This window comes from Dendrobates tinctorius, unplaced genomic scaffold (assembly GCF_039654945.1).
Source record: "Dendrobates tinctorius isolate UK_male_01 unplaced genomic scaffold, ASM3965494v1 ptg000101l, whole genome shotgun sequence".
NCBI classification, from domain to species: Eukaryota; Metazoa; Chordata; class Amphibia; order Anura; family Dendrobatidae; genus Dendrobates; species Dendrobates tinctorius.
Genome location: NW_027361769.1, coordinates 1457647 through 1475904, shown reverse-complemented (window position 1 = coordinate 1475904; position 18258 = coordinate 1457647). Strand labels below are relative to the sequence as shown.

At 45.1% G+C, this 18258-nt stretch overlaps 1 protein-coding gene across 1 annotated transcript; it reads left to right on the top strand.

Annotated features, from left to right (window-relative positions):
- The first annotated feature begins 38 nt into the window (after positions 1–38).
- LOC141099698 (oocyte zinc finger protein XlCOF7.2-like) lies at positions 39–15213 on the top strand. Its single transcript, XM_073587659.1, has 3 exons — positions 39–47; positions 14811–14990; positions 15073–15213. Exons 1-3 carry the CDS (start codon positions 39–41, stop codon positions 15211–15213), a joined length of 330 nt encoding a protein of 109 aa, XP_073443760.1.
- The last annotated feature ends 3045 nt before the right edge of the window (positions 15214–18258 follow it).

Below are 18258 nucleotides of genomic sequence, written 5' to 3'. Positions count from 1 at the left end.
GAGAAGATTGACTCTTAGGAGACATTTTTTTGCGGAGGATGTGGAACGTGAAAAAATTTCTAATATTAATGATGAATATGTTGATAAAGTTCCCGAGGAATTTATGCCTACTTCTTTCCAGGAGCAAGTTACCCTAAAGAATTTGAGGGACTTGTCTGAATCTGGTTCTAAGTTAATGTACTTAACTGATGTTAATTTTTCCTCTAGAGTCCCTAATCCTAGATATTATCCTGAGCAGTCAAAATTACAAGTTATGGATGATTTTCAATTTCTTGTTGAGGATGAACTTATGAAAATCTATAATGCTAATCAGAATGGTCGTTCTAACATTTCTCGTACTGAGAAACAGGCACTTGATTTGTTATCTGCCAATGTCAATATCGTGGTAAGAAATTCTGACAAGGGGGGATCTGTGACCATATTAGATACTGGGCTGTATGAAAGAGAGGTGAGGGCTATGCTTTTTAATAGTGAAGTATACAAGGGAATTAATTATAACCCTACAGATAACATCAGAATGGAATTACAGGAATTGTTACATAGGGGTTTTAGTTTGGGAATTATTAATCAAAAACAAAGTGAATTTTTCTGTCCTTTATATCCCAGAGTTCCTTTGTTACATGCACTTCCAAAAGTTCATAAGGAGGTTTTTCCACCTTTGTTCCGTCCTATCATATCGGGCATCGGATCTCTTAATGAAAACTTGTCGGAATGGTTGGATGCAAGATTAAAACCTCTAGCCACTATTTCACCTAGCTATGTGCGGGATTCCAAGCATGTTCTCAGTATTTTTTCTCAGGTGGAATGGCGAAGTTCCTTTTGTTGGCTCACTTGTGATGTACAAAGTTTGTACACTTCCATCCCACACGATTTGGCCATTTTGGCTCTTACTACTTATTTACAGAAATACAGTAATTTTTCAGAAGATTTACAGATGTATTTGATTGAAGTGACCTATTTTTTGTTAAAAAACAATTTTTTTTCTTTTTTGGATGATCTCTATTTACAGGTGCAAGGCTGTTCCATGGGTTCCAAGTTTTCACCGTCTCTTGCTAACATCTTTATGGCCTGGTGGGAGGAGGAGTATATTTTTTCTGAAAAAAATCCTTTTTCTTCTGATATTTTTCTTTTTTTGAGATTTATTGATGATGTTATAATTGTGTGGGATGGTGATGTATTTAATATTGAGAATTTCATGTTCTATATTAATAATAATCCATGCAATATACGTTTCACACATCAATTTGATGCCAAGACAATTTCGTTTTTGGATATTCTTTTGTCGGCAAATTTGGAAGAAAGAAAGATTGATTGTGATATTTTTAGAAAACCTACGGCAGGTAATTCACTGTTACACGCATCTAGCTGCCATCCACGGCATGTTATAGCCAATATACCTACAGGGGAGGTTGTAAGAGCAAAAAGAACATGTACCACGCCTAATTTATACGATAAACAATGTGAGATCATTGGTAAACGTTTTATAAAGAGGGGTTATACTAAGGTAGACATTCAGAAAGCTAAGCATAGAACGGATGAAAAAAGTAGAGAGGATTATTTGCAGAAGGAAAGCAGAAAAACACCAAATTCTGTGGAGGGTCGGTCACCTATTGTTTTTCAACTAATTTTAGTACTGACTACTACATGATTGTTCATATTATTAAAAAATTCCTCCCTATTTTGTATGTTGATGATACATTGAAGAATATACTGAAGGATGGGATCAGATTTGTTTCAAGGAGGAATAAAACTATTGCTAATAAGGTATCTCCAAGTGATCATACTAGTGTCAATAGACATGCTAACAAATATTTTTCTGACAGTTCAGCAAGTATAACTAATTGGTTACCCACTTGTGGATCTTTTAAATGTGCTCAGAAAAACTGTGGGCTATGTAGGTTTATGTGGAACACGGAAAAAATAGTATCTTCTGTTAATGGAAAGGAATTTAAAATAAAATCTTTTTTGAACTGTGGTTCTACTGGTGTGATCTATGTCATAACATGCGTGGATTGTAATATTCAGTATGTGGGAAATACTTCACGCACCTTGAGACGTCGTATTTCCGAGCACGTTTATGACGTAGGTCACACTACCACACGCAGTTTGTCTGCTGCTTCTCGACATTTTTTGCATATACATAAAGGAGATCTCAGCAACTTTAGGGTTAATGCCATAGAGAAGGTGCAGACAAAGAGGGTAGGTGGAAATTTAAATGATTTATTATTACGCCGAGAGGCAAAATGGATGTTATTGTTACAAAGCAGAGTTCCAACGGGTATGAATATTAGGAGTGAGATTTTGAGTGTTTTGTAAGTGTGATTGTGACTTACTACCTTCTATTAATCAGCTGGCTATGTTTAGTCTTGATTGTTCCTTGACTTCCTTTGTTTCCCTTTATAAGCATGTGTTCAGATGTATTATGTGTTGTCTTAGAATAAGGACTGGTTTTTTGTCCGAAACGCGTCCAACTACACGTCCTGATGCGTCTCTTATCATGATGGAGAATCTTATGATTTTTTTAAATTTTGGAATAAAGGAATAAAAAATTTTTTAATCTAATTACTGATCTGGATGCTGGAATTTTTTTCCATATTACGCTTTGCTGCAGAGGGATCCTGTTTCCACATTCCGTGCACCGATCGGACTTATAGCTGTCTTCTTTGGGGTGAGCTGAAAAAATTTTCTTTTTTTACCCCCTGTGTGCGCTGTATACACCCGTATACCCCCAACTTCAGTCGCAGACCCCTCTGTGTATGCTGTATACACCTGTATACCCCCAGCTTTGGTCACAGATCCCCTTATGTACGCTGTATGCACCCGTATATCCCCAGCTTCGGTCTTAGACCCCTCCGTGTATGCTGTATACACCCGTATATCCCCAGCTTTGGTTGCAGACACCTCTGTGTACGCTGTATGTACCTGTATACCCCTAGCTTCGGTTGCAGACTTGGTCGCAGACCTCTGTGTACGCTGTATACACGTGTATACCCCCAGCTTTGGTCACAGACCCCTCTGTGTACGCTGTATAGACTCGTATACCCCCAGCTTCGGGCATAGACCCCTCCGTGTATGCTGTGTACACCCGTATATCCCCAGCTTCGGTCACAGACCCCTCTGTGTACGCTGTATACACCCGTATACCCCCAGCTTTGGTCGCAGACCCCTGTGTACTCTGTATACACCCGTATACCCCCAGCTTCAGTCGCAAACCCCTGTGTATGCTGTATACACCCGTATACCCCCAGCTTCGGTCACAGACCCCTCTGTGTATGCTGTATACACCCGTATATCCCCAGCTTCGGTCACAGACCCCTCTGTGTACGCTGTATACACCCGTATACCCCCAGCTTTGGTCGCAGACCCCTGTGTACTCTGTATACACCCGTATACCCCCAGCTTCAGTCGCAAACCCCTGTGTATGCTGTATACACCCGTATACCCCCAGCTTCGGTCACAGACCCCTCTGTGTATGCTGTATACACCCGTATACCCCCAGCTTCGGTCACAGACCCCACATATCTCACACTGTAGAACAGACGCCGGACACACACGGTAAAACTGCGGTCGTCGGTCTCTCATCTCTCGCACTTATACTGAAAACATAAGATGGAGTCAGACGAACCCTCCTACAAAACGTGAGAACAAAGTCATTACTACAGGACTGTGTGAGAAAGGGATTTATTCTACAAGAAACGCTGGGGCCACAAATGAGAATAACATAATGTCGCTCATCTTCTCTTTCACCATAGATATTGACAGTGAGGGCGACTTCCACTTTGCCGCAATGTGGATTTTAGTGGCCGTACATAAGTAGTTTACTAGCTTCTGAAAGGTTTTTGGAAGCCGGGAAGGCCTGGTTCCCAGTAAAAGGGTAGAAGGTTCCAGAACAACCGGTCCACCATACATCTGTGCTATCAGACGCTTCACCTTCTCCCAAAGCCCAGAAACCACCATACAAGACCACCAAATATGTCTCATGTCACCAGATATTCCACAGCCCCTAAAACAGGTTCCCGAGATTTTAGGAAAAATGCTGTGAAATTTTTCCGGTACATAATAAACTCTGTGCAATAGTTTTAAGGAGGTCTCCATGAGGGAAGTCTGGTGACTACCTCATGATATGGTGTCACAGCTACGATACCATTCATCAATTGACTGTTCAAACCCCAGATCCTCCTCCCACTGTAACATATACTTCAATTTTTTATCATTTTGTGGAGAATTTCTAGCATAGTAGATCAATGAGATCGTTCCCCTGCCCAAAGGGTCATTTAGACATTTATTTTCAAAACTCGTTGCCCTGAGAGTAGTACCGCTCGGGAGGATCTGCTTTGTAAAGTGGAAGATCTGGTTTAATCGCATTACCTCCCTAACTGGAGGTTCAAATTTTTGAACAAATTCCTGTCTGTCAAGTAAGATATTAAATGAGGAACACAAATGTTTAAGTATATGAATACCTTTCAGCTTCCACCAAGAAAAAATTTGTGGCTCAAGGCCTGGAGGGAACATGGGGTTTTGTAATATAGCTGTCAGGGGAGAAGGGCTTGATTGTAAGTTATATTTAACCGGACTTTCCTTCAAAGAAGCAACGAGTGGACTGTAAAAGGAGCCACATTCATTAACCCCCGTGGAAGTCGGTCTGTGGTCCACATTAGGCCTGATAAAGAGAATGGTTTGGAGAGAAATGATTCCAGAATAACCCATCTCGGACTATTGGGATATGAACATGCACTTATTAATGGAGCAATCTGTGCCGACTTGTAATAAAGTGTAAAATTAGGGAGGGATAAACCCCCTTCTTTTCTGTGACGGAACATAAGTTTTTGCACAATTCTGGGTTGTTTTCCGAGCCAAAGAAACTTAGACATCGTAGAGTGTAAATGAGTGAACGTTCTGGCTGGTACCATAATTGGGAGGGACCTAAATAGATATAAGAAGTGAGGCAGTGACACCATTTGTAGTGCATGTGTTCTGCCGAGCCAGGATAACTTTGAGGAAGCCCATCTATCCAGGTCCCTCTGGAAGTTTTGGATCAGTGGAGTGTAATTCCACCTAAACAGAGGTGACCTGTTGGCTGTTAAGTTGATACCCAGATATGTTAGATAATGTTCTTTGTCTATAAACCCAAAATGGGAGGCTATATTAGTTTGCTCTTAGGAAAATTTACAAATAATGCTTCGGATTTATCAATGTTAATCTTTAACCCTGAGATCTTCTCAAATTTATGAAGGAGGGAAATCAAGTGAGGGAGTGTAGTGTGGGGACTTATTAATGTTAGCAGGAGATCATCCGCAAAGAGGCTGACTTTATATTGGTCTCCCATATTCTCAGGGCCCAGGATATTCTGATCTCTCCTTATTGCTTCCACAATGGGTTCCATTGTAAGTGCAAAAAGATCCGGAGATAGAGGACAGCCCTGCCTGGTACCCTCTGAATATTAATTGGAGGGGGATGTGGTGACGGGAGTTTTACATAAGCGATAGGGCTATCATATAACAATTGGAGGCACTTTATAAGTTTAGGGGAGAATCCGACTTCCGATAGAACCGTAAAGAGATATGTCCAGGACGCCGAATCGAAAGCCCTCTCAGTATCTAATGCAGGCAGGAGAAGTCGCTTTCGTTGTAGGTTAGTTGTATGAATAATATTTAACGCTCTCCTAATATTATATGGGGCCTGTCGCGCTGGTATAAAACCAACCTGACCCCGATGGATGAGGGGAGGGAGGATTGATCCTGTTAGTCACAATGGATGTAAAGATTTTGAAGTCAATGTATAAGAGGGATATAGGTCTATAATTTGTTGTGAGATGATCTTTCTTAGGATTAGGGATTACGGTTACATGCACCACGTAGAGCTCAGGGGGCAGCTGTGAGCCATTTAGTAGTGAATTACAGAGGTTTTTATATGTGGTGTCAGCACATCGCTGCATTTTTTATAATATATTGCTGTAAGACCATCCGGTCCCGGGGCCTTTCCTCTCTTTAGTTTTTTGATTGTTGAAACTATTTCCTCCTCAGAGATGTGTAAATGGAGTTGTTGTGCCGCGGACTCAGTCAGGTTAGGTAGATGTAGTGTGTGAAGGAATGACTCCAGTAGTGAGGGGGGTGATTGTGGGGGGAATACAAACTCTGGGGGTATTCATTATAAGTGCTATACATGACATCGGGGTGGGCTGAGATCTGACCCTTAGGGTCTTTTATAGAGGAGATTATATGCAGTGACTCTCTCATTCTGAGCTTACGAGCGGCATCTTATTAGGCTTATTGGCATGGTGATAAAACGCGGCTTTAGTCCAAGTTAGCGCCTCTCCGTTCTGGTGGTGAGAATGGCGTCTAATTGTCATTTCATATCTTGTATTTGTGTAGATAAGTATAGGGGTGAAGAGCGCTGATTGGCCAATTCTCACTCCTGCAGTTTCTCCTCCAGTCTGGGCTGTAATTCAGACCTTTCTTCTTCCTGTCGGCCGCTAACTTATCACAGAACCGGGAATAGATTTTCTGTGCGCGAGTCACATTGCTCCAAGTGAGGCCTCCTCCGCTGTGTGAGTTTAGGAGAAATTTGTTATATCTTCTCTTATAGCGGTTACATTAGAGATTTGGGCATTTTAGCTCCTGGTGTGGAGCCGATAGCACAATCATATGCCGCCATATAGTAGACGGCCGGTAACTGGTGAGAATTCCCTCATCTGTGGGGTCTATTTCCCTCCAGAGAAATCACACGTTACATTCCACACATAACACTGTGTAGAGAAGGCGGCGCGGGGTAATTGTGCCAGTAGTGAGGGGCGAATAATGGCGGGAATGTCACTGACTGAGGAGAAGGCTCCATGGAGGTCTGCACTCCGGAGATCATGTGACCCCTGACTCCTCCCCTCCTGTGACCTCATCACAGGTCCTGTGCACAGAGCAGCCATATATGTGGAGTGCGGCTCTGCAGGTTAGTGATGGGCAGTCCGGCTCTTCTGGCTCCTTCCCCCACTTTTCTCCCTCCTGTCCCTTCACTATAAAGCCTGGGCCTCATTATACAGCTGTACAGGGGTCTAGTGAAGGCTTTTTAACCCTTTCCTCAGACTGTAGCTCCTGGGAACAGGCCCTCGCTCTTGTCCCTTCACTATAAAGCCTGGGCCTCATTATACAGCTGTACTGGGGTCTAGTGAAGGCTTTTTAGCCCTTTCCTCAGTCTGTAGCTCCTGGGAACAAGCCCTCACTCCTGTCCCTTCACTATAAAGCCTGGGCCTCATTATACAGCTGTACAGAGGTCTAGTGAAGGCTTTTTAACCCTTTCCTCAGACTGTAGCTCCTGGGAACAGGCCCTCGCTCCTGTCCCTTCACTATAAAGCCTGGGCCTCATTATACAGCTGTACAGGGGTCTAGTGAAGGCTTTTTAGCCCTTTCCTCAGACTGTAGCTCCTGGGCACAGGCCCTCACTCCTGTCCCTTCACTATAAAGCCTGGGCCTCATTATACAGCTGTACAGGGTCTAGTGAAGGCTTTTTAGCCCTTTCCTCAGACTGTAGCTCCTGGGAACAGGCCCTCACTCCTGTCCCTTCACTATAAAGCCTGGGCCTCATTATACAGCTGTACAGGGTCTAGTGAAGGCTTTTTAGCCCTTTCCTCAGACTGTAGCTCCTGGGAACAGGCCCTCACTCCTGTCCCTTCACTATAAAGCCTGGGCCTCATTATACAGCTGTACAGAGGTCTAGTGAAGGTTTTTTAGCCCTTTCCTCAGACTGTAGCTCCTGGGAACAGGCCCTCACTCCTGTCCCTTCACTATAAAGCCTGGGCCTCATTATACAGCTGTGCAGGGGTCTAGTGAAGGCTTTTTAGCCCTTTGCTCAGACAGTACCTCCTGGGAACAGGCCCTTAAGGGGGTTTTACACTAAGCGATATCGCTAGCAATATCGCTAAAACGTCACCAGTTTTGTGACGTTATAGCGATATTGCTAGCGAAATCGCTATGTGTGATACTTACCAACGACCGGCTCCCCCGCTGTCAATCGCTGATCGCGCGAGAATGTCCGGCTCCATTTCTCGTCGTCTGCTTCCTGCTGGGGCTTCCTGCTGTGTGAGACAAGTGACGCTGGACGCGGGCGGGAGGACGTCAGGATCGCTGTGTGTGAAAGGAAAGTATCGTGCGCTGCGTCGCTGCTGCATCGCTGTGAGATCTTTCTGTGTGAAAGCTCACTAGCGATCATTTAGCGATGCACCAGCGATCCTGACCGGGTAGGATCGCTCGTCGGATCGCTGGTGCATCGCAAAATGTAAAAGGGCCTTTACTCCTGTCCCTTCACTTTAAAGCCCGGGTCTCATTATACAGCTGTACAGGGGTCTAGTGAAGGCTTTTTAGCCCTTTCCTCAGACTGCAGCTCCTGGGAACAGGCCCTCACTCCTGTCCCTTCACTATAAAGCCTGGACCTCATTATACAGCTGTACAGGGGTCTAGTGAAGGCTTTTTAGCCCTTTCCTCAGACTGCTGCTCCTGGGAGCAGGCCCTCACTCCAGTCCCTTCACTATAAAGCCTGGACCTCTTTATACAGCTGTACAGGGATCTAGTGAAGGCTTTTTAGCCCTTTCCTCAGACTGTAGCTCCTGGGAGCAGGCCCTCACTCCTGTCCCTTCACTATGAAGCCTGGGCCTCATTATACAGCTGTACAGGGGTCTAGTGAAGGCTTTTTAGCCCTTTCCTCAGACTGCTGCTCCTGGGAGCAGGCCCTCACTCCAGTCCCTTCACTATAAAGCCTGGACCTCATTATACAGCTGTACAGGGATCTAGTGAAGGCTTTTTAGCCCTTTCCTCAGACTGTAGCTCCTGGGAGCAGGCCCTCACTCCTGTCCCTTCACTATAAAGCCCAGGCCTCATTATACAGCTGTACAGGGGTCTAGTGAAGGCTTTTCAGCCCTTTCCTCAGACCGTAGCTCCTGGGAACAGGCCCTCCTGTCCCTTCACTATAAAGCCTGGGCCTCATTATACAGCTGTACAGGGGTCTAGTGAAGGCTTTTTAGCCCTTTCCTCAGACTGCAGCTCCTGGGATCAGGCCTTCACTCCTGTCCCTTCACTATAAAGCCTGGGCCTCATTATACAGCTGTACAGGGGACTAGTGAAGGCTTTTTAGCCCTTTCCTCAGTCTGTAGCTCCTGGGCACAGGTCCTCACTCCTGTCCCTTCACTATAAAGCCTGGGTCCTCATTATACAGCTGTACAGGGGTCTAGTGAAGGCCTTTTAGCCCTTTCCTCAGACTGTAGCTCCTGGGCACAGGTCCTCACTCCTGTCCCTTCACTATAAAGCCTGGGTCCTCATTATACAGCTGTACAGGGGTCTAGTGAAGGCTTTTTAGCCCTTTCCTCAGAGTGTAGCTCCTGGGATCAGGCCCTCACGCCTGTCCCTTCACTATAAAGCCTGGGCCTCATTATACAGCTGTACGGGGGTCTAGTGAAGGCTTTTTAGCCCTTTCCTCAGACTGTAGCTCCTGGGAACAGGCCCTCACGCCTGTCCCTTCACTATAAAGCCTGGGCCTCATTATACAGCTGTACAGGGGTCTAGTGAAGGCTTTTTAGTCCTTTCCTCAGACTGTAGCTCCTGGGAACAGGCCTTCACTCCTGTCCCTTCACTATAAAGTCTGGGCCTCGTTATACAGCTGTACAGGGGACTAGTGAAGGCATTTTAGCCCTTTCCTCAGTCTGTAGCTCCTGGGCACAGGTCCTCACTCCTGTCCCTTCACTATAAAGCCTGGGTCCTCATTATACAGCTGTACAGGGGTCTAGTGAAGGCCTTTTAGCCCTTTCCTCAGACTGTAGCTCCTGGGCACAGGTCCTCACTCCTGTCCCTTCACTATAAAGCCTGGGTCCTCATTATACAGCTGTACAGGGGTCTAGTGAAGGCTTTTTAGCCCTTTCCTCAGAGTGTAGCTCCTGGGATCAGGCCCTCACGCCTGTCCCTTCACTATAAAGCCTGGGCCTCATTATACAGCTGTACGGGGGTCTAGTGAAGGCTTTTTAGCCCTTTCCTCAGACTGTAGCTCCTGGGATCAGGCCCTCACGCCTGTCCCTTCACTATAAAGCCTGGGCCTCATTATACAGCTGTACAGGGGTCTAGTGAAGGCTTTTTAGCCCTTTCCTCAGAGTGTAGCTCCTGGGATCAGGCCCTCACGCCTGTCCCTTCACTATAAAGCCTGGGCCTCATTATACAGCTGTACAGGGGTCTAGTGAAGGCTTTTTAGCCCTTTCCTCAGACTGTAGCTCCTGGGATCAGGCCCTCACGCCTGTCCCTTCACTATAAAGCCTGGGCCTCATTATACAGCTGTACAGGGGTCTAGTGAAAGCTTTTTAGCCCTTTCCTCAGACTGTAGCTCCTGGTTACCATGTGATCTCACCATAACCCTAACAAGCTAATTAAGGTGTGAAATCTTGGTCAAAATGATCTCAGTACACAAATCTCCAAGGGTGCCCAAAGTTTTGCATCGCCCCTTTTTCCTTTTTGTAATTATGAAATTGTAAAAAAGTCTATATATATATATATATATATATATATATATATATATTTTTTTTTTTTTTTTTATTATTATTTTTGCCTAAAATACAAAGGCCATGTGTTATCTTAGAGGTTCGGCCTTTTAGAGATCATTTCATCTTCATCTTACTACTGCTCACAATAACGGTCATTTTGACCAGGGGCGCCCACACTTTTACATGCCGCTGTCAATGCTTCATCCCGCTGGTGCTCAATATTTAATAGGGTCTCGCTATTAAACTTAATGAAAAGTTCGGTGATTTTCTTTGAGCTGTTATTACTAGAGATGAGCGAATATCGTCGGAGAAGTTGTTATTGGCTAATATCACTTAGGCCTGTTTCACACATCCGTTTGTGTCCATCAGTCAAAATCCGCCGTTTTGCAAAAAAAAAAAACGGATCCGCCATTTTTCTTGGCGGATCCGTTTTTCTTCTCATTGAGTTGCATTACCGGCGGATCTTGACGGATGGCCATCCGTTGGATCCGTTTTTTTGCGGATCCTCCAAAATTTTGACGTCCGCCGACATGGCCGAACGGACCATGCAACGTTTTTTCGGGCGGCAGGATCTGCACTTCTCACTGCGCATGCCCGAAAGACTTCACTCAGCCGGAAATTTAACCCTAAACTCTGTTCTGGCGGCTGAAAAATTTCTCTCGCTCTCTCTCTTGCTCTTGCTCTCTCCTTCCCTGGGCAGCGGTTCCTTTAAAATTCTTCCTTTGATGGATCCGTTAAAATAACGGTCCGGTGACAAACGTTGTGGTCAGTACAGGAACGGATCCGCTAGCCGCAATTTTAGCGGATTTTGACTGAACAAAAAAACTGATGTGTCAAACATGCCTTACCGAATAGCTGCATCGGGACCCCGGATCCCTGGAGCGCTCCCGATAATCAGCTGCATGTGTCGCCCTCCATGCAGGTGCTGTGACTATCACACAGCGCGACACACGCAGCTGATTATCGGGAGCGCTCCAGCACACTGAGTCCTGCACACACTGAGGCCCCTGATCATGTGACCCCTGACTCCTCCCCTCCTGTGACCTCATCACAGGTCCTGTGCACAGAGCAGTCATATATGTGGCGGACACTCCTGGATCTTCTGCTTTCTGGGCCGGTTCCTCCTGTGAGTCCTATTAACCCTTTTGCTCCCTGTATTCTCCTTTCTGACAGGGCAATATCTGAATTCGGATAGTGTGACAGGAATTTAAGCAATGTGGATGGAAAAAATGACAATTGTACTTTTTTCCTCACAAAAATGTGACTATAGGCCCAAAATAGGCAGCGTAACAAATCCTTATTTCCCCACTGTAGTTTGTAGACTCCATATACAGATCCCTTAAGTGAGAAAAGAGCTGAATTCCCCACTTAAGTTATTGCATTTTGGAAATTGCCCCCACTGGGAATTTATCTCCAGGGAAAGGCACAATTGTGTCTCCATGGGGGTTGTGCTCACAGCCCAACATCGTGTGGCCTCCAAAGAAATGCCACCCCACACCATTACTGACCACTGCCAAACCGGTCATGCTGAAGGATGTTGCAGGCAGCAGATCGCTCTCCACGGCGTCTCCAGACTCTGTCACGTCTGTCACATGTGCTCAGTGTGAACCTGCTTTCATCTGTGAAGAGCACAGGGCGCCAGTGGTGAATTTGCCAATCCCGGTGTTCTGTGGCAAATGCCAAGCGTCCTGTACGGTGTTGGGCTGTGAGCACAACCCCCATCTGTGGACGTCGGGCCCTCAAACCATCCTCATGGAGTCAGTTTCTAACCGTTTGTGCAGACATATGCACATTTGTGGCCTGCTGAAGATCATTTTGCAGGTCTCTGGCAGTGCTCCTCCTGTTCCTCCTTGCATAAAGGCGGAGGTAGCGATCCTGCTGCTGGGTTGTTGCCCTCATATACCCCCTCCACATCGCCTGTCTCCTGGTAGCACCTCCAGCCTCTGGACACTATACTGACAGACACAGCAAACCTTCTTGCCACAACTCGCATTGATGTGCCATCCTGGATGAGCTGCACTACCTGAGCCACTTGTGTGTGTTGTAGAGTCCGTCTCATGTTACCACAAGTGTGAAAGCACAACCAACATTCAAGTGACCAAAACATCAGCCAGAAAGCATTGGTACTGAGATGTGGTCTGTGGTCCCCACCTGCAGAACCACTCCTTTACTGAGGGTGTCTTGATAATTGCCAATAATTTCCATCTGTTGTCTATTCCATTTGCACAACAGCATGTGAAATTGATGGTCAGTCAGTGTTGCTTCCTAAGTGGACAGTTTGATTTCACAGAAGTTTGATTTACTTGGAGTTATTTTCTGTTGTTTAAGTGTCCCCTTTATTTTTTTGAACAGTGTATATAGATAGATAGATTTTTTTTTCTTTACGTTGGAGGGTCCAATTCCAGCTATTGCTGTGGGATCTGTGATTTCTATCTACTCCACTGTGTACAGGATAATAGAGTATAATAAAGTAGTTATGGACATGACGTAATTAACATTGTGCAGTGACTCTGCTTTCCATATAGTGATGGATGTTTCTTGTTGCTGAAACTGAGATATTTTTTCCACTTTAAACCTTTTTTAAACCCCTCTGATCAGTGCGATCATACAACATACAAGCCTCTGATGGCTCCGGTGATGCCCTGTACTACTGTAGTGCCGTGTATCATCACTGCCTGTCAGTGTAATACTAACGGCCCCATACACATGAGATCAGAGTTGGCTGAACGGTCATTTGGCAGACGGCGATCTCTCCCGACTCCCCCATACACACAAATATTCCAGCTTTCCTGTGGACTGTATGAGAGAGTCGCCTCCAGACTCCTCTAGAGGAGGATTATCTACAGGAAGAACAAACGGATTATCCTCTGAAATTCAGGATGCCGGATCCTTCTCTGCCCTGACATCATCTGTCAGGAGGCCCCCAAATACATTATATGGTCGGCCAATCCCCCCGAAATCAGAGCTTTCATGGAACTTTAGTCTGTGTATGGGGGCGTTATAAGGTGACTTATTGGACGCTGCCTCTGGCCCGGCCTAATAGACCTTCATACATTGCAGCCCAGACCCCATTATTAGGCATGTAAGTATCGGAGTAACTAGGCCGTCCCATACTATCGAGTACTTGGAGGCGGGGGGCATTCAGCCAAACTCTGTCACACCTTCTTAGATGCCATGTTTGCTTTTCACAGCAGCAAGTGGTTTTGTTGAAGCCTCATCTGTGCCGTCCCTGCGGTGTCCATCTATGTTCTGGGGCCCAAAAAGATTCATTTATTTTTAATAAAAGTTTAACATGTTAAAAATTATAAAATGTGTCTTCTGCTTTTTGCATAATTTTTTCTTCTTACAAGAATTGTTGGAGCCAATTTTTCTTTAGAAACATTTTAATATCGGCTTTTTCTGGAGTTTTTCTTGTAATATAGGAAAGTCTAAGGCCAGAAATAAACCCCATAAATCACTGTACATGGAGACTTTGGGATCAGATCATTTGTGTCCTTTGTGATTGTGGAAGCTAAAAATCTTTTCTAAAAGCCTCAAACTTCTGTGTGTGACTCAGAGCTGAGATCTAACGTGAGAGAAGATTCCAGTGCGGGGAAGACGGGAAACCTTCATATAGACGGCCGGTGGGGATGGAGGCAGTGACCGACTCTGGCCACATCTGTCTCTAGAGCCGCAGTAGAAGATGAAGATGTCGTCCTCATCATGAAGGAGTTATTTCTCATGTCGCGTGTAATGAATATCTCCTGCAGTATTGCTAATGCCGATTCCAGTGTCGGTAATGAGACGAGAATTAGCGTTATGGAAGATGAGTCTATGAGGAACGTGTTCAGCTGCTGACTCTGAGGAGGAAACTGCTTGTTGTCTGTGGCCTAAATATATAGGTTTTATTAGTAGATGTCAGGGAAGAAAACTAAACCCTGTAAGATAATAAATCTCCTCATATGTTTCCCTTATTATCTCCAGTAATTGTATTATTACACAGGATTCTTATGATGTTACATCGGATCATCTTCTTCTCATTCAGGTCTCTACAATATCGGATCCTCTCAGTGAAGATCTTCTACAAAAGAGAATTTTCCTGATTTACCCATCAAGGATGGATATGGACAGAGACAAGATGGCGGAGAGGATGTTACACCTCACCCTAGAGATCCTCTTCCGTCTCACTGGAGAGGTGAGAGATTCTGATGACGTCACATTACATCATTCTTATCTATGGGAATAACAGATGGACAGAACTGGAGAGGTGAGGACTCTGGAAATGTCTGGAGTGAGATTTATTAATGTGTCTCTCCATAACCAGGATTACACAGTGGTGAAGAAAACCTCTAGTGATCGCTGTCAGGACCCTATGTCTGAGGGATGGAGAAGACCCCTGAGCCCAATCACGGGGCCTCCACCTCACCCCATGATCCATGAGGACATCAATGACCAGAAGATCCTAGAACTCACCTACAAGATGATTGAGCTGCAGACTGGAGAGGTGACACTGCTGGGAATGCTGGGACATTATACAGTAACACTATGAAGGGATCGGGGGATGACGGTATCATTGTATGTGTCAGGTTCCTATAAGGTGTCAGGATGTCGCTGTCTATTTCTCCATGGAGGAGTGGGAGTATTTAGAAGGACACAGAGATCTGTACAAGGACGTCATAATGGAGGTTCCCCAGCCCCTCACATCACCAGGTAATAGACAGGACTAAATACACACGGCCTATAATTATCTGTATGTAGAGAATGAATTCAGTCCCTGTATGTGTTTCCTCCAGATCTATCCAGTAAGAGGACAACACCAGAGAGATGTCCCCGTCCGATTCTTCCACAGGACTGTAACCAAGAAGATCCGAGTGCTCCTCAGGATCATCAGGTAGATGGAGAGAAGGTGTCAGGAGATCTCCCCTATGATGTGTAGACGGCTGTGAAGGTCTTGTGCTCAGTCTTGTTTTATCCACCAGTATTATATGTTTTATACTTGTGTAATGAGAACGGTGGAGATGGCAGGATTAGAGCTGATCATAGATGGGACTTCTCCATCTGTCGGTGACTTTTACAATATCTTTTTCAGGGTGAAGATCTGACCCATATTAATACTACAGAGACATATGTGAGAGAAGATGAGCGGTGTAAAGAGGAGATTCCCACATATGACTACCCAGGTGAGTAGTAACCACTGAATGCAGAGAAGTCACAGATTCCTCTCAGTCACCGGCTGTGGCTGCTTTATCGGTGGTGTAGTCCGGCCGTATTACCATGATCACCATTTTGCCTCTAGATCACAACTTTCTCCTCCACCAAAACTGTGCAAGTGACTTTGGGCATTGAAAGCCCTTTTCTATAGACCTTACAACCTGGAGGATCCTCCTACCCCCTGGGATTAGTGTGAGGGTGATACCTTAAAGAGAGAGCTATATGGTTGCTTGTACCTGACCCAATATAGGCAGTGTGCTCTTAAAGAGTCACACTGAACACAGAGTTAGATGTCTACTCCTTTCTCAGCAAAGGCTTGCACACAACTGAAGTTTATTCTCAAGACAAAGAGACAGGAAATGGGTGTCACACAATCTTCTGAGTAGCCAGTGTCAGTCTATGATAGGTCCATTTCAGCTTCACTTCCATATATGGTATCCAGTATCTCAGCTTCTGCATTCCAAGGATTCCTTCCAAGGTGTCTGAAGACACAGACGCCATCTTGGTACACCATATCTGAACTGACTTATATAAGGTTTAATAATTGATTTCATTAGCCATTCTCTCCTTCACATTAGGAGACGCTGACCGTTACCTGCCCAGATCTGTAACTATAAAGCCAAATGACAGCGTACGTAGAATGTGCTGACAAGTTACAAAATCACTTGAAGAAAGGTATTATGCTGGGCCTGTAAGAGAAAGCGGAGGGTAATGATGCTGTTGGCTTCCTAGATCCCTGAGATCTTATCGGATGAATCTTCTCTCCCTTCTGTGCTGCTGAATGTCTCATGGTCCCTACAAGACCAGGTCCAGTCTTTCTGGCTAAACTTCCCTTTTATGAGCGACAGCAGTAAATGTGCAGTGAGGCCAAGTGTGAATTTCTGTCCAATAACAGCAGAGTTTCCCTTTATCCTGACTTTTCAATTTGTATTAAAACCAACTAACTTCAAGGAGGATTGTGATAATCTACAGGACAAACATTCCACCTCTGCCATGATAGATCTCTAAGCTGTGCATGGCTGATGGCTGTAATATACATTGATTCATTGTATACAAAAACACATGGAGTAAAGACATCCACCAAGGAAAATAATAAAAAATAGTTTTATTCTGAAAAGTTAATAATATAGACAATGAAGTACATAAAGACGGGTCACATAATAAAAGAGCTCCATATGATAAGGAATTCAGGTACAGAAAAAACACACATGTAGCAATACTAACAGCAATGGAATGTGTATAATGGATATGCAGAGATAAGTAAAGTGCCAGTGCTTAAAGTCTTTCTTTCAGATATCCAGAGAATCCCACAAAGTGACCCCTTTGTGAATATCCATATTGAATCAGGAGCCCCATATAATGCTCCATACAGTTCATGATGTCCCCATAAGATGCTCCATACAAAATGCACCCCATATAATGCTGCACAGAGGTTAATAATGGCCCCATAAGATGCTCCATGGAATAATATGCCCCATATGCTGCTCCATAGAGGTTATGGCCCCATAAGACATTCCATAGTTTATGCCCTATAAAATGCTCCATAGAATAGGCCCCATAAGATGCTCCATTGAATATACCCCCATATGCTGCTCCCATAAGATGCTCCACTGAATATGCTTCCATATGCTCCCCCATAAGATGCTCCACTGAATATGCCCCCATTTGCTGCCCTCATAAGATGCTCCACTGAATATGCCCCCATATGCTGCCCCTCATAAGATGCTCCACTGAATATGCCCCCATATGCTGCCCCTCATAAGATGCTCCACTGAATATGCCCCCATATGCTGCCCCCATAAGATGCTCCACTGAATATGCCCCAATATGATGCACCACTGAATATGCCCCCATATGCTGCCCCCATAAGATGCTCCACTGAATATGCCCCCATATGATGCTCCACTGAATATGCCCATATGCTGCCCCATAAGATGCTCCACTGAATATGCTCCCATATGCTGCCCCCATAAGATGCTCCACTGAATATGCCCCATATGATGCTCCACTGATTATGCCCCCATATGCTGCCCCCATAAGATGCTCCACTGAATATGCCCCCATATGCTGCCCCCAAAAGATGTTCCAATGAATATGCCCCCGTATGCTGCCCCCCATAAGATACTCCTCTGAATATGCCCCCATATGCTGCCCCCATAAGATGCTCCACTGAATATGCCCCCATATGATGCTCCACTGAATATGCCCCATATGCTGCCCCATAAGATGCTCCACTGAATATGGCCCCATATGCTGCCTCCATAAGATGCTCCACTGAATATGCCCACATATGATGCTCCACTGAATAAGCCCCGTAAGGTGCTCCACTGAATATGCCCCCATATGCTGCCCCCATAAGATGCTCCATTGAATATGCCCCCATATGCCCCCATATGCTGCCCCCCATAAGATGCTCCATTGAATATGCCCCATATGCTGCCCCCATAAGATGCTCCACTGAATATGCCCCCATAAGATGCTCCATTGAATATGCTCCCATATGCTGCCCCCAAAAGATGCTCCATAGATTATGCCCCCATATGCTGCCCACAGAAGATGCC